The sequence below is a fragment of the Schistocerca americana genome, chromosome 3 (assembly GCF_021461395.2).
Source record: "Schistocerca americana isolate TAMUIC-IGC-003095 chromosome 3, iqSchAmer2.1, whole genome shotgun sequence".
Classification (NCBI taxonomy): Eukaryota; Metazoa; Arthropoda; class Insecta; order Orthoptera; family Acrididae; genus Schistocerca; species Schistocerca americana.
The window spans coordinates 183,271,729-183,299,574 of NC_060121.1; the positions used below are offsets into that span (position 1 = coordinate 183,271,729).

Here is a 27,846-nt window from a genome sequence, read left to right on the forward strand (position 1 = left end):
TGTTCTTCCAATTGTACCGGTCACAGCAATTGTTCTGTGTCTTGTTACATGTGGATTCCCGAGAGGCCTATTTCCGTTACTGTTCAGAGGTTTATGAATAAAGCAACAATTGTGTTACTTGGATTGATTCTGTGATACACAGTGTTAAAAAACTGTATTTCATTTCAAATCCAAATAAATGATGAAAAAAGAATCATATTTATATTTTTATTAACATGGCCAAAAATTAGTGAAGAGTTATACCAAGAATTTTAATCTGATGTTACTGCTGCAGTTCTTTATTGACATTTCTGTAAAGTGATATAATTAAGAATTTCAAGAGACTTAAAGCAACTGTGATCATGGCATTAATATAGTAGTTGCATCACTTACTGTATGATATTGAAAGATATTGAGTAAAGTATTTTTAAATAGGAAAATGAATACATTTCACTTTTCTCTTACACCAATAATAAAGGTGGTAGCATAAAACTGAATTAATTGTAAGATAAATGACAAAATTTTGAGTAAGTTGCTACCTCAATAAAGATATAAGAATGTTGAGGCCTGAGGTGTACAAAACCATGCAGTTTTATATTTACATATCATTAGCATTGGTTTTAAAAATGTCACAGGATGAGACATGATACTGATTAAAACAGGAATGTTCCATTCAATTAAAGAACATACAAAAACAATAGAAATATTTAGAGTGAAAGACATAACATCTGAGTTTCACATTTTAATGCAAATATCTTATTTGTAAACACCGCTAAAAATTAGGGATAAAAAATTATCACATCTACTAATAAGTATTCAAAAGTGTGGGCACATGCCTGTTCCAGCATGCAAGAATGTGAAGGAAGAGAAACAATCAAACTAGTGCAGGCATGGAAGAAGCAATGGGCTTCGGGGGTCGATTGCATTTCCCAATGAGGAGTACGAGGTCTCTTACAGAAGGCATGCAGGACGAGTCAGCCCCTGCAATAATAAAGACATGCAAACAGGCATTACTGTATCAAATTATATTTCCTATAGTACTATTGTTCATAACACTGCTCTAGGTGATAACAATTGTAATCTGACATTGTAGCACAAATTTTCTCAAAAACTTATGGTAAAAATGGCAGCAGAAAATTATAGAACTTCAGGAATTCTATAGACAGACCATAAAAACACTATTACACTGTATTTATTACTTTCCCAACTTATATACAGGGTAATTCAAAATGAATATATCAACTAAAACTACTGTAACTGTGTAGTGCATAGAGATACACCAATAAGAATTTTAGAGATTACAAAAGAGTATCTAAAATTTAAATTGGGGTATGGAGGCCCATACACTTTTAAATCAACAATTTCAAAACCATTGGATTGGACGTACTGGATATGACAATGCTGTGTTCTGCTCTTGGCCACCCAGATCTCTGGACTGACACCCCACGGATTTCTTTCCATGGGGTGAAATGGATTTTCGCATGTCATGACCAATGAGAGGCACACAGAACACTTTTGTTTCGCCATGCATTAAATAGTTATAGCTCTTTTTGTAATCACTATATCCATTTTGAATTGCTCTATACTACTTCAAAGTGAAATTAATATATGTGAATCAGCAACCTAATGCAAAGAAGATGGAAAAAACGTAACCTTACAAGAACCATAAATAATATTGGACACCTTAAAGAAATGAGAGCTCTGAGTCATTACCTTTCTACTGTTTTTACGTCTTTTGCATTATAATTAATGTTTTTTTTTTCAGAACATGAGGACCACTCAGCTAATGGTGCTTTTTTTTTTTTTAATTATATATGGAAAGTGCACATGATGGTCAGTTCCGTGTCTGCTAAGCAGGATGAGGGCAGATGGAGGTTCACTCAGACATACTACTAAAGATCCCACAAATATGGACAACTTGATTGGTGATTATATTAGTGATAAAACACAGTCCAGAGTTCTTGAACCACATTTAGCTGTTTATTACATAGAAACGGGAATAGCATTATGAATTTCTGAACTGGTGCTAACTGGTTGTGGCCTAAACATAACACATGATAACTTAGAAAGAAAAAATTGAAAGAAAAAATAGTATTGGGTAGCAGCCAGCACAGTACAAGTATCACACTGCATTTGTAAGTGTTTCACAGAGCATCAGGAACACAAAATAAGCTTTGAAATAAGCTTTATGAGGCATATATTTAATATGTTATATAACAGCTTTTCATGTAACTCAAATGGTAATTGCAGTAAATCTGAATAAAAGACAAAGCAAAAAATGACAGCAAGAATTAGTATAATGCCAACCTGAATTTGATGAAGATTACTGACAATCAGTGGAAACACTACCAGCAATAAGAGGTCCGTCATGCATTACAGAGTCAAATGAAGAACAATAATGGCTGGACAACAGAAGTAGAATAATAAGTACTGTCAGCAAATGAGTTTACTGACATAGCCAATTTCTGATGACAGTAATTGGAAAATAACTGTTCATAATCGATAAGTCTATGTACACACACACACACACACACACACACACACACACACACACACACACTCTCTCTTCTCCCCTAAAACTGCCACCTGACTGGGGATTAGAGTCGTGTCTGTATCTATTAGTGCAGCAGAAAATCTTTGACAACTGTGCAATTTCTCCAATTTTTTATGTGTAGGTCTGCTGCTGCCCATCACCTCTTGTATTTAGTGGATAACAATCTATTCTTTTTTACATACTGTATTCTGTTCTGGATTTTCCACATAATTATCAGTCTCCGAAATGATTTACTAAGAACACTTACTTATTCTACAGTAAAGTTTCACAGCATATAATTTGGAGGAACGTTTGTTTTTAATGTAAACAAACAGATCCTTTAAAACATCTTGGCAGATTAAAATTGTGCGCTGGACCAACACTAAACTCTGGACCTTTGCCCTCTGTGGTGCTCTACTGACTGAGCTGCCTAAGCAGGACTCACGACCCATTCACAACATTTTATCTCTGATGGTATCTCATCTCCTAACTTCAAAACTTCACAGAAGTTCTCCTATGAAACTTGCAGGTCTAGCACTCGTGGAGAAAAGGACAGTGCAGAGGCACGGCTTAGTCATAACCTTGGGGGTGCTTCCAGAATGAATTTTTCACTCAGCAGTGGAGTGTGCGGTGATATGAAACTTCCTGGGAGATTAAAACTGTCTGCTGGACCAAGATTTGAACTTGGCACCTTTGCTTTTCCTGGGAAAGTGCTCTACCAACTTGTTCCTGCAAGTTTCGCAGTATAACTTCTCTGAAATTTGGAAGGTAGGAGATGAGGTACTGGCTGAAGTAAACCGGTGGGGACATGTTGTCTGTCATTGTTAGGTAGGTCAGTCGGTATAGCACTACCTCATGAAAGACAAAGGTCTTGAGTTCGTGTCTTGGTCCAGCGCACTGTTTTAATCTTCCAGGAAGGTTCATATCAATGCACCCTCCTTCTACAGAGTGAAAAATTTATTTTGGAAACATCTACCAGGCTGTGGCTAGGCCATGTCTCCACAATATAAATTTTTCCATGAGTGCTAGTTTTGCAGAAGAACACCTGTGAAGTCTGGAAGGTAGGAGATGAGGTACAGGTGGAAGTAAAACTGTGAGAACGTGTCATACGTTGTTCTTAAGTAGCTCAGTTGGTAGAGCACTTGCCTATGATAGGCAAAGGTCCCAAGTTCAAATCTCAGTCTGGCTCACAGTTTTAATCTGCCAGAAAGTTTCAGATAAGTGCTCACACTGCTGCAGTGTGAAAAATTTATTCCGAAATAGATATTCTCATGTAGCTCTCTGTAGGTGTGTGCAAGTCATACCAAATTGTCAACTTTGTGTCAGTAAGCCTATCCAACATTTTTTAAAGTACTACAGCTGAGATAGTCATGAAACACACTATGTTTAGCACTTAATTTATCAGATTAATGATTTGAAAGAAAATTTGTCCTTTTAGAGGCCTTTCAAGGAAATGCAGGATGGTCTCAGGCCAATAATCTAGCTATGAAAATTGAAAGAAAACTTGTCCTTTTAGAGCCATTCAAGGAAATGCAGAATGGTCTTGGGCTGATGACCGAGCTATGAAAATTACAACCTGATTATGATGAACACCCTCTGTAATGAGTCACAGCAAATAATTACAACTAAAATATGACAGGTAATATACTTACACTATTTAACTGGACTCACAGAAGTTTGGAAATTAAGTTTCCCATACAGAATTACCCTGGTTTTTGCATAAAACTATTTATGTACATTAGGTGAATTCTAAATCAGAAAGGCCAATCATAGCCCAAATCATGGTCTCTCTGATTCATATTTTGGTGCTGCTTTACCTGGAGTTGCAGCTTAATGAATTCAGGGTTAAAGCAATACTGAATCATATTACAAACTCATCTACAATAATGCTCAGGTAGGAAACATAATTAATTCCATCGTAAGACAGAGACCAAAGTTTCAGCCTCCTATGACTTCTTTCATGGTGGTATCTGTGGGACTTTGAGTAGCTCTTGTGTAGCTTAGTTTCCTCCTTGTCTGTACAAAATCTGTTCTTTCTTTCCACTTATCAGTGTAACTCTTCTACTGACTTCTTTCAGACCATTTTTTGTTGTTTCTTCCTACTGTGATACTATGACCCTGTTCTAGTTCACCATTGTCTTATAAAATTCTGATATAATATGTGGAGTATACTCTGTTGTTCATTATCACAGACCCTTCCCAGCTGAGTTCATTAACCAAATGCATTCCAGTCTTTCTTCTCATCCCTCTTATCTTCCATGCTCTTTGAATCATTTTATATAAATCCATCTCCACCACAAAAACAGGAAATCTTTTCCTTTTCATCTGATTTCTCATGGTTTTGACCTCCTCTTATTTATTGTACAAACTTTTATTCAAGGAATAAAACAGTTAACATGGCCACTTTATAGCAAAAGAAATGCAATTAATAATGTACACCTAGTTCATGACTAACCACATTAGTTCTATTTACCCAGTGAAACCTGAGCTCACAAATCAAGAGTAAATGAATCATGAGAAAAATACTATTAATACCCCAGGTGGTAATCATCGATTGGTGCCCAATATAGCCACCACAACCATACTGTTAGATTCTGGGGAGTTTGGCCCACCACAAAACCGAGGGAGTGGGAGCCCTCTGGCAAACTTTTCACCAAAGTGAAGTAACACAAGTACACTGAACATCAACACACCAATCACAGCAGGGAAACTGCATGAATTAGAAAAGATGCTAGACAAACAAAAGACCCTGTCATTGGCAATTCAAGAGACCCATATAACACACGACAACACTTTAGACTTCAGGAACTACTGACTGTTCAAGAGCAAAACAGACAGGAAAATAGACAAAGAAGTGCTGCTCCTGGGAATGGCCTTTGCAGTCAAGAAGAAAATCCTCTGATTAGCAACGGAAGTGAAACCAATAAACAACAGATTCATGATGATGAGGCTCAAATGTGCTAAGAAGTCTTACACAATAATCAACACAAATGCACCTAAAATCAAGTTAACAAGAGACACAAAGAAGGAATTGATAGATACTGGATGAATTAGAGAAAACCATGAGACAAATTCACAAAGGAGATGCTCAGGCTTTATTAGGTAATTTAAATTCACTACTAGTCAGACAAAAGAGATTCAAAGGAACAAGAGGACAATACCCAGGATATAGATTTGCTAACAAGAATTGCCAGAGACAACACAATGTGAGGATTATGTCAATTCACTTCATGAAAGAGATCAAGAAAACTAATAGGTGGAGATCACTGGTCAAATCCATAGGAGAACACCAAATCAACCATGTAACAATTACACACATGAACCACAGAGAAATCTTGAATGTACATATTAGAAGAGAGGCAAACATAGACACTGGTCACTATCTCACAAGAATCAAAATTAGGCTGACACCAAACAGAATGAACAAGAAGATCGCAATAATACTGCAGCTTGATATGGCAAAATTAAAATTATCAAGGATCAAAGACAAATAGGAGGAAGAGGCAGGCATGACACAGGAAGAATTCAAAGAGAAGATAATCAGTAAAAGAGAAAATTCCTACAGTAAAAAGAAGAGACATCCATGGAGGAATGACACATGTGATAAAGCAACTGAGGACAGGAAAATAGCATACAACAAATGGAACACCGCCAAATCACAAGTCAGTCTGGCAATGTATGCAGAGGCGAGAAAGCAAATGACAAGAGGCATCAGGAGAATATGAAAAGAATCAGTTAAAATGAAGTCTGAAACTATAACATGAAAGACATCTAAAACCAGGATCATAGCACATCAAGAACAGAATCAGTGTTTCAGAAAAGTACTGAACAACAAAGACAACTGTGACACAATGGTGAAATACTTAAATGTACTACTGAATTGCCCTGAACTGGCTGAGAGAGTCCCAAGTAACTAAGAGATCAAGAGAAATGGTAAGTCAAAAAGCGAGCAACAGATGAATTGGTGGTCATAGAACAGCAGGAAAAGTTGGCATCATAGCTGAAGTGCTACACAAAGCTGGGCTGAATACCATCAGAGAAGTAACAGATATCAAACAAAACATATGGGAGACTGAAGTAATACCGTAAGATGGAAATGCACTGTTACACACTCTTGTACATAACAACCGATCTTAACAATTACAAAGAGATATCTTTACTGCCTGTGACATACAAAATTCAATTACAGTGCTTGCTAGAAAGGACACAGTTCCACAGGAAAATAAGATAGGAAAATACCAAGCAGGCTTCAGACCATGAAGATCCTATGCTGAACAGATACTCAGTTTTCCAAATTTCAGAGAAGTTATACTGAGATACCAAGCAATGAGAAGGAGAGAGACCTTGTACACCTTTGTAGATTTCAAAAAGGCATGTGACTCTATAGACAGACCATCGCTGACTCAAGTACTGGAAGAGTGGGGCCTCAGTGAGAAGACACCGAACATTGCTGAACCCAAAACTGAATTCATGGGATAGTTAGTTATCAGAGTCCCTTGAGATTAGAACAGGACAGTGACAGAGAATTGGTATTTCACCAGTTATTAAATATACTATTAGTCAAAGTTGTCTTGGAATGGATAGAAAAATGAAGATACAGGGAATTTATGTATAAACCAGTGAGGTTAGGAAGGAAAACTGTAGGACTAAATATTGGCTGTCTGGTATTCACTGATCATCTGGCAGTACAAAGAAACTGCAATAAAGCAAATTGAGATTCTGAGAGAGAAGGCTGAAAAGATCTGACAACAGAGCTTCTTCAAGAAAACAGAATACATGTCACACCAAAAAATATCATGACAATATCTGGTGAGATCAAGAGAGTTCACAAACTCAGGTATTGGGGAGATGGTACTGGCAAATGGGATAGAGAAAGAAGCTCACAAAAAGAGAAATTGATTGATGAGTAGATCAATGGGGGAAGACTGGAAACACCTACACTCATGCTAATATATTAAGGATAATTGCAGAATGTGGTGCCACACAACTAATAGCACAGGCACATAGGGAACACACATGACACAAATCTGTAAATCCATGGTATTGGTGATAAGTTGAGAAAACTATCCCAAAACATATGTGCAACAAAACGTCACTGTTTCCTGCGCCTGTACCCCGACATCAATATGGGATATGATCACCGTGCACACGTACACAGGCCGCACAATGGGTTGGCATACTCTGGATCAGATGGTCGAGCAGCTGCTGGTTTATAGCCTCCCATTCTTGCACCAGTGCCTGTCTGAGCTCCTGAAGTGTTGTTGGGGTTTGAAGACATGCAGCGATACATCAACCGATAGCATCCCAGACATGCTTGATGGGGTTTAGGTCTGGAGAACAGGCAGGCCACTCCAATTGACTGATATCTTCTGTTTCAAGGTACACCTCCAGATGGCAGCTCATGGGGCTGTGTGTTATCATCAGGACGAAGATGGGACCCACTGCACCCCTGAAAAGATGGACATACTGGTGCAAAATGACATCCCGATACACCTGACCTGTGTCAAAGACATGCAGGGGTGTACATGCACCAATCATAATTCCACCCCACACCATCAAACCACGACCTCCATACAGGTCCCTTTCAAGGACATTAAAGGGTTGGTATCTGGTTCCTGGTTCACACCAGATGAAAACCCAGCGAGAATCACTGTTCAGACCATATCTGGAATCGTCCGTGAACATAACCTGGGACCACTGTTCCAATGACCATGTACTGTGTTCTAGACACCAGACTTTATGGGCTCTCCTATGACTAGGGGTCAGTGGAATGCACCTTGCAGGTTTCTGGGCAAATAAAACCATGTCTGTTCAGTCATCTGTAGACTGTGTGTCTGGAGACAACTGTTCCAGTGGCTGCGGTAAGGTCCCGAGCAAGGCTATCTGCAGTACTCTGTGGCCGTCTGCAGGCACTGATGGTGAGATATCAGTCTTCTTGTGGTGTTGTACACTGTGTATGTCCCGTACTGTAACACCTGGACAAGTTTCCTGTCTGTTGGAATCGTTGTCATAATCTTGAGGCCACACTTTATGGCACATGGAGGGCCCGTGCTATGACCTACTGTGTTTGACCAGCCTCCAGTCACCCTAGTATTCTGCCCCCCATAACGTCATCGATGTGTGTTCTTTGAGCCATTTTCAACACACAGTCACCATTAGCATGTCTGAAAACGTCTGCACACTTATTCGCTTCACCGTATTCTGTCATGCACCAACACACCACTGCGTATGTGAACTGTTGCCTGCACCACCGTGCGATGACCGCAGGTCAAATGCAAAGCATGGTCATACCCTGAGGTGATTTAAACCTGCAAACTGCCCACCAGGGTGTTGTTTCACCATGTATCAGCATTTTCCTTAATTTATGAGCATGAATGTATAAAAAAAGATTTTGCCTATCACATAATTAGACACCCCCCCCCCCCCCCCACCCTCCCCCTTGAACCATGGACATTGCCGTTGGTGGGGAGGTTTGTGTGCCTCAGCGATACAGATAGCCGTACCATAGGTGCAACCACAACGGAGGGGTATCTGTTGAGAGGTGCCAGACAAATGTGTGGTTCCTGAAGAGGGGCAGCAGCCTTTTCAGTAGTTGCAGGGGCAACAGTCTGGGTGATTGACTGATCTGGCCTTGTAACACTAACCAAAATGGCCTTGCTGTGCTGGTGCTGTGAACGGCTGAAAGCAAGGGGAAACTACAGCCATAATTTTTCCCAAGGGCATGCAGCTTTACTGTATTGCATGGAGAGCTGCACCAAACCGGCCTCTGGACTGAAGACCACAATAACAACAACATAATTAGAAACAACAATATGGAAAGGATAGATTGTTACTCACTACATAGACGAGGCAATGAAAAAGATTGTTAAAATATTAAGCTTTTGCACAAACTCCTTCCGAAATAGACACACACATTCACAAAGGCACAACTCACACACACATCGCCAGTGTATGTGAGTTGTGCTTATGTGAATGTGTGTGTGTCTATTTGGGAAGAAGGACTTTGTCTGAAAGCTTAATATTTTAGAAGTCTCTTTCATTTTGTCTGTCTGTGACCTCTATGTGGCGAGTACCAACCTATCCTTTATATACAGTTGTTATTTCATCCATTACTTACCAACATAATGTAAAAGTGAGACATTACAACACTGTCATCAATCCAGAAAGCTTGTATGTGTCAGAAACATTGGTCACAGATCAGAAAGGACAGTAGGAAATAAAAAGAAATTAGAAAGAAGAATCATCAGAAAAATCTTGGGGCCCAGTAAGAAAGAAGAAGGCAACAGATTGAGGACTAGACAAGAAACCAAACAGATATCTAACACAGTACATGACATGAAGAAAAGCCAACTGAAATTTTAAGGACATATCAAGAGAACGCCGGACACCAAGAAAACTACACAGATCTTGAAGCAAATGCAAAAAGTGTTAGAAACAAGAAGTGGATCATTGAAGCCAGAAAAGACCTGAAGGATGCTGATATAATTGACTCAGATATACAAGACAAGACAAATTTTCAAGTGCAAAGTACTCAAGTGGAAAGTCAGGCTAAAAGTCACGAAATTCAATTCAGTAACAACTTGATTACATGTAAGGAAGAAAATGCATAAAGATGAGATGAAATAGCGTGGTATTTGAGAAAATATCATCTCAAGTAGATGCTTTTTGTGGTCCTCTACCAGCCTACATGTCTGTAACAACAAAATATAAAACATAAAATGTTTATACTAGTTTGAAATAAATCTAATGCCTTTCTTATATGTAAACTACAAACTCTTCCTCCTGTAGAAGGCTACTAAATCATTGTTTGGTGTTGAAACCATTAAAGACAACAGATTTAGTTCAGTAATTCTCCTTACTGTCATCAGGACACTGAAGTCTTTTGTAAGGGAATGAACATTAATGAATAAATAAGTCTTATATGTTACAGATTACGGAAGACAATGTAAAGGATTCTTCTTGATGGACCTGTTTACAGTTGTATTAAGCTACCATGTTTACACAAAACATGGTAGCTTAATACAACTGTTTCCTTAAAACTTCAGTAAGTACACTAAATGAACTTCATTTACCAGAGAAAGCACAGGACTTGCATTTAAATTAAAATATTTTTAATGGGTCAATTACCTTCTTAAAGATTTTTCTCCTTCTCTAGGGATTTTGCTCTGAGTCTTCAAACAGTTGCTATCTAATCTGTGTATAGCAGTATGTTCCTCACTGTGAGTGATACTTTTTCCTCATTGTTGCATTGTAGTACCTTATACTTGTATCCACTGTTAAGGTTGTCATCTCCTTGACCCCCTTTTTCAATCCCTGTACTGCTCCTAGTACATATAATTCTACTTATTTCAATATGTTCACTCTTTTGCATGATGCTTTCTTTTGTTTTTGAGCCACCAGAAATGTTCACCATCTTCATCTTTTTGTAGGCAATTCACAGTTCTAGCATACCGACTAGTCTTGCACTATATGTCAAATTCTTCTACACCTGTTCTTCCACCTCAACCACTGTGGTTTTCTTGCTCATGAAATCCACGACATTAATACCTCTCTCTCTCTCTCTCTCTCTCTCTGTCACACACACACACACACACACACACACACACACATATTCACTCACTCACTCACATGCACACATCTGTCTCCCTACATTGTGCTCAGTCGACTGAGCACAAAGTAGAGAGACAGGCGTGCGCGTGTGCGTGTGTGTGTCCGCGCATGTGTGCGTGTTTTTCCTACAAGCTTGAAAAAGGAAGTGCATTCTGAAAGCTAGCCAAGCTTTTGTTTGTCTACCTATCGATGATGCAGTGTTTCTGCCTTTCAGTAAGTCATCTCCTTTATTCCTAAATCATTCATAATTCTCAACCACAACTTTCCCTGCTTTATTAGTCAAATATATTGCATAAAAAATGTTTAAAAAATCTTTGACATTGCATTTGGGTACTTCCACTGTATTTTTTATAATAGAGTGTGGTCTTCGCTTTTACAAACGATTTGTCAAAGAAAGTTGACAGTGTAAACAGTGCCTAAGGCCTGTTGTCCTTCATTCCTCTATACAAACCATTAGAGGCCACCACTGCATTGTTTATTAGTCTCTACAGCACTCTTGAACTACTAGTTATTTAGTTTCTAGGTAAAGCCTGAGACAATGTAAGGACCACTGTGAGGGAAAAGAACTTCTATCATATGTTATGTTGAACACATTTAGTAAGTCTGCTTTCCTGTTTCACAGCAATTCGATTACATGTTCTCCAATAATACTGTCTAAATTTTTTTTTCTTGTTTCATTTCCTGCCCCCCTCCAGGATCCTCCTAATGCCATACAGTCAACTGACTCACAAGACTTCTGGTCCATGTAGGTTACTATAATTTTATTGTTCTTCATGGCCCTGCATTTTGTAAGTTCATTCAAGCAAATCTGTTCTTTGTATCCTTACTCTTTCCTGAAGCCCATTTAGTAATGTCCTCTTCTTGTAGCTGATGTAGAGATATACCTCTGTATCCTTCTTCTCATATTTCTTTTGTAATGGCTGTATTGTTGTATGCTACAGAGCTACCAGTACCTTCTTCATATTCCATATTTCATCCTTAACTTTCTTAACATCTTCTGTCATTCCATTTTATCACCTTAGCAGCCATTTCATTGTGAGAACATAGTTTTTTGTGGTGAAATTCTTGGATAATTGTTTAACAGGTTCTCTCCGTGTCTAATTTGTATATAAACTCAAGCTTCTAACAGTTTCCTCTGTCATCACCACCAACAGTTATCTGTAGGTCACGTGGTATGTCATTCAGTTGGCCAAATTATATAATGGAGGCTTCATGATGTCACAAAAGTTCCATAAGCTACTAGAAGTTATGTTGATATCTATGATTATGGAAGATTAGTAGCGATAATGATTCTGTTAGATGGTGGATAACTTAGCTTATTTCTCTCTAGTCTTTAAGGATCAAGCACATGCTGTGGTGCACCAATAAGGGTATACAACCATATTAAGAATGAGATTTTCACTCTGCAGCGGAGTGTGCGCTGATATGAAACTTCCTGGCAGATTAAAACTGTGTGCCCGACCGAGACTCGAACTCGGGACCTTTGCCTTTCGCGGGCAAGTGCTCTACCATCTGAGCTATCGAAGCACGATTCACGCCCGGTACTCACAGCTTTACTTCTGCCAGTATCTCGTCTCCTACCTTCCAAACTTTACAGAAGCTCTTCTGCGAACCTTGCAGAACTAGCACTCTTGAAAGAAAGGTTATAGCGGAGACATGGCTTAGCCACAGCCTGGGGGGTGTTTCCAGAATGAGATTTTCACTCTGCAGCGGAGTGTGCGCTGATATGAAACTTCTAGGCAGATTAAAACTGTGTGCCCGACCGAGACTCGAACTCGAAGTTTCAACCATATTAAACTTTGCAACTTTGACAAAATATGCTGTTGCTACACACAGCCTCAAAAAATATGATTATGTTTGAGAAAATGAAAGTTTTACCTCCAGCACCTACCTACTGGAATTCTGTCATCAAGTCATCAAAGAAGCAGTTGGCATTAGAATGTGCAACAACTTCAAACGAAGTGGCAGCTGTACTCTTAGTGGTACATCAAAAAAGGAGCTTGATGCTGAAAGGCTACAGAGAAATAAGATGAGTTATCTACCATCTAATGGAATCAGCATCACTACTAATTTCTGCCATCACAGACATTGACATAATCTTCAGTAGCATAACGAAGATCAGTGACTTCTTGACAATTTGGCCAACTAAATGAAGTACCACATGACCTGTGGATAATACCTAATGATAACAGGAAGTTGTTGAATGTAAGAGGTCACATACTAATTTGACAGAGTAATAAATCTGAGAAATGCGTATCGAACCATTCAGTTGTACTTCACTGGCTTATTATTTTTCAGTTTTCTTATGACTTGTGCCACTCTGTATGTACTTCTGTGGAATGTGGTATGAGTTACAGTCCATCTTAGGGAGGTTCGAAATTCAGAAATTCAACATTTTCTCTGTCAGACTTTTCAGTTTGGCAACAATTCACGGATATGCTTTCAACAGCTTCAGTAACGTTCGCATCTCTTAGCACCTGCTTTCTCTGGATTGGAATTAGTACAATCTTTAAGTCTGCAGGTATTTTGCCTGTCATGTAGTTTGCACACCAAGTGGAATAATTTTGATATGGCTCTCTCAAGGATCTCAATAATTTGGAGGGAATGTCATCTACCCCGAATGCCTTTTTTTTCATGTTATATCTTTCAGTACTCCATCAAATTCTTCTTCCGGTGTAGAATCTCCCATCTCATCTTCACCTACTCCCTTTTCTTTTTATATATCAATTTCTTCAAGTTCATTTTCTTGTATCAGATTTGAGATAGGATTCAAGAGGCAGGGTACTAGCTAACATTACTGCAACATGTATGAAGACTGATTCTAGCTACCACTTTCTTCTGTTCAAATTTTTAAAAATTATAGTTGCCCAAGATTCAGTATCACTAATTTCATCTAGTTAACTGTCTCAAATTTCCAACATTCATGATCTACTTCTTTATCTGTCTGTTACTGCATTGACTTAGTGAAGACAAAATACTTTCCAGTTGTTGCTTTTTCAGTGGCCACTATGCACTGCGGTGACAAAAGCCACGAAATAGTGAAATGCACATATACAGACGAAGTTAGTATTGTATACACAAGGTATAAAAGGGCAGTGCACTGCTGGAGCAGTCATTTGTACTGAGCTGATCCATGTGAAATCGTTTCCGACGTGATTAAGGCCATGCGACAGAAATTAACAGACTTTGAATGCAGAGTGGTCATTGGAGCTAGATGCATGGGACATTTTATTTTGGAAATCATTAGGAAAGTCAATATTTCAACATCTACAGTGTCAAGAGTGTGCCAAGAATACCAAATTTCAGGCATCACCTCTGATCACAGAAAACACAATGACCAAGAGCAGTAGCCTTTCCATAGAGTTGTCAGACAAGCAACACAATGTGAAATAACTGCAGAAATTAATGTGAGATTTACAATGACCATGCCATTACGACTGTGCAGCAAAGTTTGTCAGTAATGGGCTACAGCAGCAGATGACCGAGGTGAGAGCCTTTGTTAACAGCATGAAATCTCCTGCAGTGCCTCTCCTGGGCTCGTGGCCATATTGGTTGATTCCTAGATGACACAAAAACTGTGGCCTGGTCAGATGAGTCCCAGTTTCAGTTGGTAAAAGCTGATGGTAGGGTTCAAGTGTGCTGCAAACTCCATGAAGCTGTGGATCCATGTTGTCAACAAGGCACTGTACAAGTTGGTGGTGACTTTGAAATGGTGTGGGCTGTGTTTGCATGGAACAGACCATTGACTGGAAATGATTGTTTGACCACTTGGAGATCATTTGCAGCTATTCCTGGACTTCCATGTTCCCAAACAACAATGAAATTTTTATGGATGACTATGCACCATGTCACTGGGCACAATCATTCGTGACTGGTTTGAAGAACATTATGGATTATTCAAGCAAATGATTTGGCCACCCTGATCGCCCGACATGAATCCCATAAACTTTTATGGAGCATAATAGAAATGTCAGCAAAAGCAAAAAATCCTGCACTGTTAACACTTTCACAATTATGGGCAGCTATAGAGGTAGCATGGGTCAATATTTCAGCAAGGGACTTCTGACTTAGGGAGCCCATGCCACACAGAGTTGCTGCACTAAGCTGGGCAAAAGGAGGTCCGACACAATATTAAGAGGTGTCCAATTACTTTTGTCACATCTGTGTATTGTACTAAGATAACCAGAAATTAAATCTTCCATCTGCAAACAGAAATGGAACATAACTGCTTGGACCACTTATTACAATGGATACAGCAGTCATTGAGCTATTTCTCAAGATGTTCATCAACAGATATGAGATCCTTATGCGATTGGGCAGCGTCAAGAAAATGCGAAAGATGTAAAAATTGGAGGAAATAAAATAAGTATTAGAAATCGCATGGTCAAACACCTTCCATCACATTTGCTGCAATAAATGCAAAATAATGTGCTGACTGTTGAGTAGATATATGTGAGTGAACAATGTTGTGGATTGTTGAAGTGTTCAAACTATGGATATTTGCAGAAATTAGCTGTCAATTTACATAGCCATAAAAGTGACAATTTTCAAAGAATTGCACTTTCTCCATGAGATCATCATTGATGAGGGATCAATACACTATCTGACTTTTCATGAGATCTGATGTATAAATCAGCTGATGATTGGCACTACACTGTACGTGTTGCAAAATTTTATTGCAGTCTACCATCACAACTAGCAGGAAAAAGGATCGAAGTCAGCATTTTAAATTTGCTATGATGGCAACAGAGCAAGGAATTGAGGACTACCAATTATTAAACAACAACAACATGAAGTATCTCTTTGAGATGGATTCAGATCTTCTGCAATGTGCAGTCTACCAATTGTTGCTGGTGTGAGAGACTTGTATTCCGAATAACCTCATCCTTATGTAAACGGTTTTAAATTGAGTGTGAAAGAGCAGGGACATTTACATGAGACTAAACATGTTTCAAATTACATTACTATAAGTGACATTAATTATACATGTGAAGTATAAACCAAAGTATTACTGTTTCTTGTGGAATGCGACAGATGATGGGATTTATTGGAAAGACAATATTTACCACATAACAAATGCCACAAAAGAATCATTTTGAGAGAGAGAGAGAGAGAGAGAGAGAGAGAGAGAGAGAGAGAGAGTTATGACTAGGATTGGCTGTAAGTTGAAAGCAAAAGCAAACTACAGCCATTGTTTTATTATGGCTTACTGATGATGGTATCCTTTTGGGTAAAATACTCTGGAGGTACAAGGCGTGTTCAATAAATAATGCAATACTTTTTTTTTCCTCAGACAGTTTCAGTCGAAAAAATGCGCAATTTGTCATGGAACATAGTGGAATATTACTCCTTCAGCCCCAAAATTTTCACGAAGTTCTGATACGTGGCAATGCTATATGCAGCCTTAAAAAATGGTGTCTGCAAAGGAGGTGTGTTTCAAGCAGAGAGATGTCACTGTGTTTCTGTTGGCCGAAAACCAAATCATCAAAGATATTCATAGGTGCTTGTAGAATGTCTACAGAGACCTAGCAGTGAACAAAAGCACGGTGAGCCACTGGATGGGGCATCTGTCATCATTGTATCAAGGTAGTGTAAATCTGACCAATCTTCCACATGCTGGCCGGCTGCACACAGTAGTGACCTGTAATGAAGGAACATGCAGACACTCTCATTCAAGGTGAGCAATGGATCACATTGTTGTTCAACTGGGTGTCACTGTTGATAGTGCTGACACGCTCATCCACTAGCTGGGGTACTGAAATGTGTGTGCCCCCTGGGTTCATTGCCGCCTAACGGAAGACCATAAAGAGCAATGAAGCACCACCTATGCAGAACAGCTTGTGCGTTATGATGCTGATTGTGACAATTTTTTGCTAAACATCATCAGAGGTGATGAAATATGGGTTCATCACTTCAAATTGGAACCAAAACGGCAATGCTGGTGGCGCAACTCCACCTGTCCTCAGAAGGAAAAGTTCAAAGCTGCACTCTGAGACAGTAAAGTCATGGCAAAGGTCTTCTGGGACTCTGAAGCAGTTATTCTGTTTGATGTACTCCCTCATTGTGCAACTGTCAACTCTACAGTGTACTGTGCTACTCTTAGAAAATTGAAGAGATGACTTCAGCACGTTCATCACCATAAAAATGCAAATGATTTTCTCCATCTCCATGACAATGCACACCTGAGAGGAGCTCACAAAACTTCAATGGTCTATTCTTCCTCATCCGCCCTACAGCCCAAATCTCCATCTGTTTGGCCCAATGAAGGATGCACTCTGTGGGAAGCAGTACATGGGTGACAGGGAAATTAATGATGCAGCAAGATGTTGGTTTTGATGTCAATCAGTAGAGTGGTACCATGCAGGCAAACAAGCTCTCCCAGTAAGATGGTGTAAGGCTGTCACATTGCATTGAGTTTATGCTGAAAAACAGGATTTTGTAGCCAAAAGAATGGCAAATAATATGCTGTATTGGAATCCTAAATAAAACCAACCTGCTTTCAGGAAAAAATTTGATGCATTACTTATTGAATGCCCCTCATGAAATCATCCCCGTTATGGATCTCCAAGCAGGGACTACTCAAGAGGATGCTGTCATCAGGGGTCAGGGAGCATGGATATTAGATCCCTTAATCTGGTAGGTAAGTTAGAGAATTTAAAAAGGGAAAGGATTGCCTGAACTTAAGGTACAGTAGGAATTAGTGAAATGTGGTGGCAGGAAGAACACGACATCTGGTCACATGAGTACATAGTTATAAATACAAAATCAAACTGGGTTAATGCAGAATTATGTCTAATAATGAATAAAAAAACGAATGTGGTTAAGTTACTATGAATAGCATAGTGAATGCATTTTAGCAGCAAAGACAGAGGGAGCATTAGACAATAATTGGATGAAACAGAGAAAAGCAGACAAATGGGTAGCTTTGAGAGATGAAATAGCAAAGGCAGCAAGTACCAAATAGCAAAAAGACAAGGCTGAGCAAATATACTTGGACAAAATGAGATATTGAGTTCAACTCGTGAAAGGTGAAAATACAGAAGTAGGTCCACAGCAAATGAAGCAGGCAAAACGGAATACAGATAGATTAAACATGAGGATGATTGATAGTGCAACATGGCTATGGAAGCATGCATGACTAGGAGATAGATAGATGATGCCTATACAAAAATTAAAGAGCTCTTTGGAGAAAAGAGAAGCAGCTGTATGAATATCAAGAGCCTAGAAGGCAATGCAGTATTAAGCAAAGAAGGGAAAACTGAAAGATGGAAGGGATAGATAGAAAGGCTATACAAAGGAAATGAATTTGAAGAAAATATTATATAAAAATAAAATGGAGTAGATGAAGATGAGATAGGTAATATGGTACTAGAAAAATAATTTGATGGAGCACTGAAAGACCTAACTTGAAGAAAGGCCCCTGGAGTGGACAACATTCCATCCAAAGTATTGAGATCCTTGAGAGAGCCATGACAAAATATTCCACTTGGTGTGCAAGCTACTAGACATGCAAAATACCTACAGGCTTAATAATTCAAATTCCAAAGAAAGCAGGTGCTAACATGTTTGAATATTATCGAATTATCAGTTTAATAACTCATGGTTGCAAAATAATGATACAAACTATTTACAGAAAAATGAAAAAGTCGTAGATGGTGAAGTCACAGAAGATATGAAACTTCCTGGCAGATTAAAACTGTGTGCCAGACCGAGACTCGAACTCGGGACCTTTGCCTTTCGTGGGCAAGTGCTCTACAATTTGAGCTACCCAAGCACAACTCACGCTCAGTCCTCACAGCTTTACTTCTGCCAGTACATCTCCTACCTTCCAAACTTTACAGAAGCTCTCCTGCAAACCTTGCAGAACTAGCACTCCTGAATGAAAGGATATTGTGGAGACATGGCTTAGCTGCAGCCAGGGGGATGTTTCCAGAATGACATTTTCAATGTTTCCAGAATGACATTTTCACTCTGCAGGAGAGCTTCTGTAAAGTTTGGAAGGTAGGAGACGAGGTACTGGCAGAAGTAAAGCTGTGAGGATGGGGTGTAAGTCGTCCTTGGGTAGCTCAGATGGTAGATAACTTGCCCGCGAAAGGCAAAGGTCCCGAGTTCGAGTCTCGATCCGGCACACAGTTTTAATCTGCCAGGAAGTTTCTTATCAGCGCACACTCCGCTGCAGAGTGGAAATCTCATTCTGGCACAGAAGACATGTTTGATTTCAAGGATATGAAAGGGAAACAATGATCAAGAAGGAAATGAAACAGATTTGGAATGGGACTTCAGGTTAGGGCAGAAAAACTAAAAACTTTGATGTTTGCCAATGAAATTATGATTCTGTCAGAGATGGCACAGGACTTGGAAGAACAACTGAACTGGATAGATAGTGTTTTGAAAAGAGAATGTAAGATGAACAGCAACAAAAGTAAAAAACAGAAAATGGAATGTAACTGAATTAAATCAGGCGTTGCTGAGGGAATTACTTTAGGATACAAAGCACTAAAGTTGGTAAATGAATTTTTCTAACTGTGTAAGAAATTAACTGGTGATGGATACAGTACAGAGGTTATAAATGCCAAATGCACGCTGGCCATAGAAAGAAAAGGATTTCTAAAAAAGAGAAATCTATTAACTTCTAATATAAATTTAGGTACTGGTAGTCTTTTCTTTTCATATTTGTCTGGAGTGGAACTGAAATGTGGATGGTAAGAAGTTCAGACAAAGAAGAGAATAGAAGTTTTTGAAATGTATTGCTACAAAATAATGCAATGGATTAAATGGGTAGATTGAGAAGCTATTCTGGACATAATGAAATGAATTGGGGAGAAAATACCATCTTGATTAGTGTTTCATGAACAGTTGCCAAAATACCAGAGATGTTATGTCTAAAATGGGTGATTAATATTAATGTAAGGACATGGCAACTGTTTGAGATAGAACATGTGCTTGAGTAGTTACCATAGTGTTGCCTCCACAGTTTTTATGGGAAAGACTTTGAAGTGTATGATCACCTTATCAGTAATTTAGAATCCAGACAGCTTCTTAGCTGCTTTCAGTGTGGGTCCAGGAGGTATCACTCCATTCATTCATTCCTCCACTGATAACCTGCTCTGCTAGAGGTGGCTACAGAACAGGCTTTACTAAGCATGTTTTTCAACCTCAAGAAGGCACACAACACTACTTCAAGAAATAATGTTCTTGAATAACTTATGTATGGGGTTTTCACACACATTTTTGAGTTTTGTTATTGTCCTTCCTGCCCCCAGATTTTTTAAAATATACAGTCAGTATTGTATTATCAGATAGTTTTATATAAGAGAATGATGTCCCTTAAGGTAGTATATTCCCTTAAGGCAGTGTGATTCCACTTTTAATTGATTTTAAAATTATTTTGTCTGATGTAAGGAGCTCTGTACAGTTTTTCAACTTCTACTCTTCTTCCAGCCTCCCATCAACTACATGACAATTGCTGGAAGAATGGGCATACAATACAAATTTTACATTTTATTCTGGGAAATTCAGATAATTAGAGAATAGAAGCTTTTGAGATGTGATTCTACAGAAGATTGATGAAGATTAGATGGGTAGATAGAATAACTAATGAGGTGGTACTGAATTGAATTGAGGAAGAAAGAAATTCGTGGCACAACTTAACTAAAGGAACACATCAGTAGGTACGATGTATCTGGAGACATAAAGGAATTGTCAATTTGAGAATGGAGGGAAGTATTCAGGGATAAAAACTGTAGAGGAAGACCAAGGTTTGAATGCAGTATTTAGTATCAAATGGCGGTTGGTTTTGGTGGTTATGCAGAGGTGAAGAGACTTGTACAGAATAGACTAGCATGGAGAGCTACATCAAACCAGTCCTTAGACAACAAGTACATCTAAGGATCTCCTTGGCAAGGACAGAGATACAGACTGGGGAAGGCTAAAAAGGAAGAGCAGGTCACTCAGACCTCAAGATGATAGCTTCCCGCATTTAGGGTGTCCTCTTATCCTAGGGTCTCAGTGACCTGCTCTTCCTTTTTAACCTTCCCCAATCTATCCATCTCTTCTCTCTGAGAAAAGGATTAATAGTTTTGATAGCTACTGTAGGGTTGTATAATTTTATATGTCCCTATTGGCAGTACTGGCATTGCTCCTGGAGCTAAATAATGGCCAGCAATTCTACCTTCAAATTCTAACCTAGATACTGACACATGGGTACTAACTGTGAGGGCAAAAACTTGTAAGAGCTTCACTGTTGCTGGCAAGAATGTTATTCAAGACTGAGAGAGTGCAAGAGGCTCATTCCTTGTGCAACACTGAAATCTTGAGGTTCTATGTAGATTATAAGGAAACCACTGATTCAGCAATAAAATGTGCAAGGGACACAATAAAAATGATTTGTCATCAAATTTATAAGTTACCGTTCAAACTCCAATGCACAATATTAATAGTACATGAGCTAGATGAGACTAAATATGAAAGTTTCATCTGCTTCAATGACTTTTGCTGTAGTGCAAGGAATCCTCAACACAAAACACATAACACCTGTTAGAATGCAGAATGAGTTTCAGAGTGGATACAATGTTAAAAATGTTACCAATGCCTACATTTTCATTAGTTTGAGCCAGAAAATTCATGAAAAGGGTCTTCAAATTAATAGTACTGAGGGACAGTCTTTGTCCTTTTCTCAGTGTAATGTCTGCATGTGTGAATAACAACAAAATGGCCAAGAGATTTAACTTTAACAGCTGCAGTGAAACATGGTGATTGTCTCTCTGTTGTTCTGTTTAACTTAGCACTGCATAGTCTGATATAAAAAAGACAAGAGAGGTACAATACGGATAAAATCCAGTCAACTATTTCATATGCAGATGATATTGTGCACTTGTGACCTTTAAAGAAAACAGATATGAAGTGCCGTGTAGTTAAATGAAACAACACAAAAAATGTCCAAACTCAAAATACTGGAGTTGAGAAATCTCATAATGACAAATTGCTTGTGCTCTCAGACAGTCATGATCATGGACTTGCAAACTAAAAGAGAAAAATAATGTAAATGTGTGTGGTGTAATGAAGCCGGCGGCTCCACTTGCTGAAATTAGGAAGATGATTATACCTTCAGGTGGTTAAAAATCTACACAATAACTGCTCTGTCTACTCCTTGGAGGCTCAAATGATACCTACAAAAATGAAATGGCCAGTGCTACATGCAATCAAAAACAGTGTCTGAAAAAGCTCACGCATACAAATGCCATAGTTATGAATATTTTGCAATGTCATGATCTTGTGAGACAGCCATGTGTCAGTACAGAAGTACGAAGTGCCAATGATCAGTTTCCCAAAAGACATTTTAAAAATGCAAAATGCACTGTCATAAGTAAGCAGATTTCACACATGACAAGAGGGCTGAGGTGGGATAGAAGGGGAGGGGGAAGATAACAACCCAGCAAAATAACTGAAAATCAAAACAATAGTCGCAGTTCCATCATTAGTTCCAACAGGAAAAAGACAGCACTATTAAAAGAGGTAGAAGCAGTAGCACCATCATCTGTGCTTGTGAGGAATCAATAGAAGCAACAGTGGATAGTGAAATATATGACAAGAAAACTATACCTCCTCATCCAAATAATTTTTTAGATCAATGCTAGAAAAATGAGAAGTCTCCAAGACAAACAGTGCTCAGTGTTTCTCAGTTTTCCACCAAAATATCCAGTCCATAAGAAGTAGAGTGCAACAGCTTGAAATGGAACTGCAGACTACTGATAGCTCACTTGTTTGTATAACAGAACATTGGTGTAGGGTATCTGAAATAACACATGTAGTTCTACACTCACTTAAGTGGTAGCACGCCATTATAGTACAATCACTATGAGAGTGGTAATCACATAAAGGAAGGGATCAGATATAAAATTAGAAATGACATTATTTTATTAAGTGAAGCAAAAATGTAGAGATATCAGCAATGGAGTTAAGAAAGCCAGATATGTTCCCAAGACTAATAATACTATTTACACTGCTGGGGGAAAAAAAAAATTAGTACACCTGGAAAGATGGCGATGATTTCGATTCGATGACAGTATATGCCAACTGGGGGATAGTTATTGTACTGATAATGGTTTCAGCATCATCAGCCAACAGATAACATAGTGGCATAGCTACCAGAGTCTCATCTGTGTCTACCCTTTAAGAGGGAATGCTCACAGCCATAAGGCTCAGTGTGGTACAAATGCGTGAATCAAGCACACAACCATGCCACGGAGACACACTCATACTTTGTGCAGGCAGCTGAGTGAATTTGAATGGGATCAAATTGTTGCCTTCCGAATGGTGGGACAGTCCTTTCGAAGAACTGCCACATAAGTTGGAAGTGCTGTATCAGTTGTGAAATGATGCTGATATCATTGGTAACGTGAACATTTTCACACCTGTGGACAAGTTTCTGGATGTCCACACAGCACAGACGCCAACCAGGATCATTCTATTGCAAGGGCAGCAGTGGGAGACTATATAGTTACTTCAGCACAGATAAGAGGGCTTCTGAGCCCAGGCATGTTGACACAAACAATTGTGAATTGGTTTTAACAGTGGGACTACAGGCACGCTTACCTCTAGCCACTCAGGTCGACACACACGGCTCGACTGGTGCCGGTAGCGAATCACACGGAAGATGGAAGGCATGCTGTGGTCTTCAATGATGAAAGTGGATTCTGCCTGCATGCAAGTGATGGTCACTTGCGCTTACTATGTATGCCTGGTAAGTGCTGTCTTGGAGAGTGCATTCATCCAAGACACACTGGCTACATTTCAGGCTTTGTGGGATGGAGTGCGATAATCTACAACTCTCGTTCACCTTTGGTATTTCTGGAGTGCATGCTAACCAGCGTTCAGTACATGAAGAAGGTTGCTAGACCCAGCCTTTTGCTGTTCTTGCAACAGGGACGTGATATGTTGTTCCAACTGGATAATGCTCACCCACACTCTGCCCATGCAACACAACAGGCTGTGCAAGACATGCAGCAGTTTCCTTGGCTAGCATGATCTTAGGGCTACAGTCAAGTACATGTGGAATATGATGGAATGAGAAGTGACTCGTGCAACTCGCCAACCAACAACTCTTACACAATTACATGTCGAGCAGTCATGGCATAACATATAGGAGGACAGCATTTGCTATCTGCATGATTAACTGGATCCCAGAGTCAGTACCTGCGTTGCTGCGCGTGGAGGCTATACCACGTACTAACGTCAGTGTTTCAGCATAGCTTGATACTTGGTACCGCAGAACAGCTTGTGCTATTGATCTCTAAATGTAATCAATTCATGTAATCCATATGCACTACTACTACAATAAATCTTCAGTGAGTGGCACACTAAACCCAGATGGGTTCCACAACAAATTCTTGAACATTATTACTGAACAGCTGTAGAATGTCGCTATTAACACTGCTACAATGGTAACCAAGCATTCAGTGTCAATTATTGACCATATACTAACTGAAAGAAAGATGTGACAATGTTTCGGATAACAATGGCCTTTTAGATCATTACAGTCAGATCTTCAAATTAAGCATAGCTACAGAAAACAAAACTGAAATAATAATATGGAGAAGGGCTTTCTCTAAGCCAAAAAGAGTTAAATTTGCAATGAAGAGCAAACCATCTGAAAAAGTGTACACAGAGACTAGCATGAATTTCAAATTTCCTATTGATATTTACAGTCAAATTTTAAGAAGTGCTCCCAAAACTACCAAGGGCCATTAATGCACAAAACAGAAATAACTCGATGACCAACAGGATAAGGAAATCTGTCGTTCTCAAGCACCCCAGCAGCATAAAAATCAACAACAATGATCCTTTCAAAAGTCTTACCACACATACAAAAAGAAATAGAAAAGTGTTACTACCAGCAAAAAGGTTACAAATCGATAAATTTATAGAAAAGGCAGGAAACAAAATCAGAGCAGCTTGGAATGCCACCAAACACAAAGTAAAAAGAAACAATAAACATACAATTTCAGCTTGATGGTATTACAATACAATATGAAAAAATTAGCTAACTTTGCAAATCAATACTTCAGCAAAGTAGATACCACGCTGCAAGAAGTTTTTTACAAAATACAACCTGTAAAAACACTGAACTATGTATCAAACATGATTCTGCTACAATTCACCACTGTGTAAGAAGAGTGCAACATTGTGTGCCACCTAGGCAATAAAAACTCAGCAGATATAGATGAAATGCCTGTGTGTTTGCTGAAATTCTGTGAGGACACTATCAAAGACCGTTTTTAGCACTAAAAAAGGTCTTTGACACTGTCCGTATGTATTTCAACAAGCACACAGGCATTTCATCTACACCTACTGGGATTTTACTGTCTAGGAGGCACAAAACATTGCTTAGTTCTTCCGCAGCAGTGAGCTGCAGCATCATTTTGTTTGGTACATAGTTCACTGTTTCTACAGACTACATTTCGCCAAACTTCTTGTAGCCTGGTAGCTATGTTGCTGAAGTACTGATTTGCAAAGTTTGCTAGTTTTTTGGGATATTGTATTGTGATACTATTGTGTTGAAATTGTATGTTTGGTTTCTTCTGGTTGCCTTCTGTTTGATGGTATTCCAAACTGCTTTGATTTTGTCTTCTGCTTTTTCTATAAATTTATCACTTTTGACTTTTTTGCTGCTAGTAACACTTTTCCACATATCTTTCTGTGTGTTTGGTAGTAGTTCTGTACTGCAGAATAATTTTTGTTGTTTTTTTATGCTGCCAAGGTGCTTCATAGTTACATATTTCCTTATCCTGTTGCTCATCAAGTTATATTTGTTTTGTGCATTAATGTCTCTTAGCACTTTTGGGAACAGTTCCACAAATTTGAATTTAAATATCAATAGTAAATTTGACAACCCCCCATTTGTGCTAGTCCCTATGTACACCACTTTCCATGTTTTACTGTTGTTTTTGTGTAGCAAATTCAACTCTTTTTCAGCTTGGAGAAGGTCCTTCTGTATGTGAGTGTTTGAATCCTTCATCACAGGTTGCATCCAAGAAACAATGAAGCATGCAAAATTTCTGTCTCTACATAAGAAAGATGACCCAGAAAATATAAAAAATTTCTTGGCCTATCCCATTAGCTACAGGACGATTTACAACTGATGTTCTGGAAGCAGAGGACAAAGGGGACCAAGCAACAGACTTCTTTCTTGACTTTCACAAAAACTTTGCTACAGCAGAATACAGACTTCTGCTAAATAAACTGGATGCATTAAGAATAAGGGAGGCAGCAAACTAAGTGTTGCATTCATACCTGAGAAACAGAGTACAGGGGTGAATTTCTCTCAAAGAAAGTCCAGTCATACTATACTATATTATACTAAACATTTCTAACCCAGAATACATTTATAATGGAGTCCCCCAAGAAAGTGAACAAGACCTAATATCTTCTTGATATATGCCAATGATTCTCCTCAGAATGTCAAACACGCTGAACCAGTATTGAAACTTCCTGGCAGATTAAAACTATATGCTGGACCGAGACTCAAACTCGGGACCTTTGCCTTTTGCAGACAAGTGCTCTACTGACTGAGCTATTCAAGCACGGCTCATGACTTGTCCTCACAGCTTCAATTCTGCCAGTACCTCGTTTCCTACCTTCCAAACTTCACAGAAGCTCCCAGGCTGTGGCTAAGCCACATCTTCACAGTATCCCTTCTTCCAGGTGTGCTAGTTTTGCAAGTTCGCAGAAGAGATTCTGTGAAGTTTGGAAGGTAGGAGATGAGGTACTGGCAGAATTGAAGCTGTGAGGACGGGCTGTGAGCCATGCTTGGGTAGCTCAGTCGGTAGAGCACTTGCCCACGAAAAGGAAAGGTCCTGAGTTCGAGTATTGGTCTGGCACACAGTTTTAATCTGCAGAAAGTTTCATATAAACGCACACTCCGCTACAGAGTGAAAATCTCTCTCTGTGAAACAGTACTACTTTCTGATGTCAGAGAATCACCAAGTGTACTTAATAAAAATGCTGAAGGAACACTCATGCATGTATGCAGGTGCACAGAAAACAACAAATTATCCTTACAATTAAAAAAAACAAACAGTATTAGTTTCCACATACGTGGAATGCCAACAATAACTCTCTAAAAGTGAAAGATTATAGCTCACAGAAAGTGTATCAAGAACAATTTTTTTTTCAAAATGCTGACCCACAACTAAAGTGAACCAACCACGTTACTGTCCTCGGGAAGTGAGTAGCTTCAGCATGCTACACACTTACAGTAATAAAACCAGAGCATAGCAGCACATGCACTAGGACTTCATATTTTGCATAGGCATATTAATTATAGCATATTTTTGCCATCTGGGGAACAAACGAACAAGATAAACAAACAATCTTTACGCTACAAAAGCGGGTTGTATGAATTATAACAAAACATAGCAAGATATCTCACTGCACTGAATTATTTAAATATATACAATTCAAATTACCTGATGGGGAAATTTATAAATGATTAATAAATAAAAATATTGGAAGCAGAAGGAATCAAATTTGGATTCCCTGTAACTGAAAACAACACAGAATACATGATAATGTACAATTCTAATGCTAGAAGAACACAACATGACCTGAGAGCCCTTGATAAATGTTTTACATATGTGAAATAAAGCCACTCACCAATGGAGGATTGATGCTTGGAGCACTAAAACACCTAACAGAAAACAGCATTCACACTATCTTTCAAGCAC

The 27,846-nt window shown here is 38.9% G+C and overlaps 1 protein-coding gene across 2 annotated transcripts in view; it reads right to left on the bottom strand.

Annotated features, from left to right (window-relative positions):
• Nucleotides 1-256: 256 nt before the first annotated feature.
• Nucleotides 257-27,846, bottom strand: part of LOC124605444 (nicotinamide/nicotinic acid mononucleotide adenylyltransferase 1) — a 105,893-nt gene continuing 78,303 nt past the window's right edge. The window contains exon 7 of one of the 2 annotated variants that reach the window (XM_047137120.1): nucleotides 257-960. In XM_047137120.1, the coding sequence (XP_046993076.1) occupies nucleotides 931-960 (30 nt within the window). In that variant the 3' untranslated portion in view covers nucleotides 257-930. The remainder of the gene's footprint in view (nucleotides 961-27,846) is intronic. The other variant, XM_047137121.1, reaches the window with a different exon arrangement.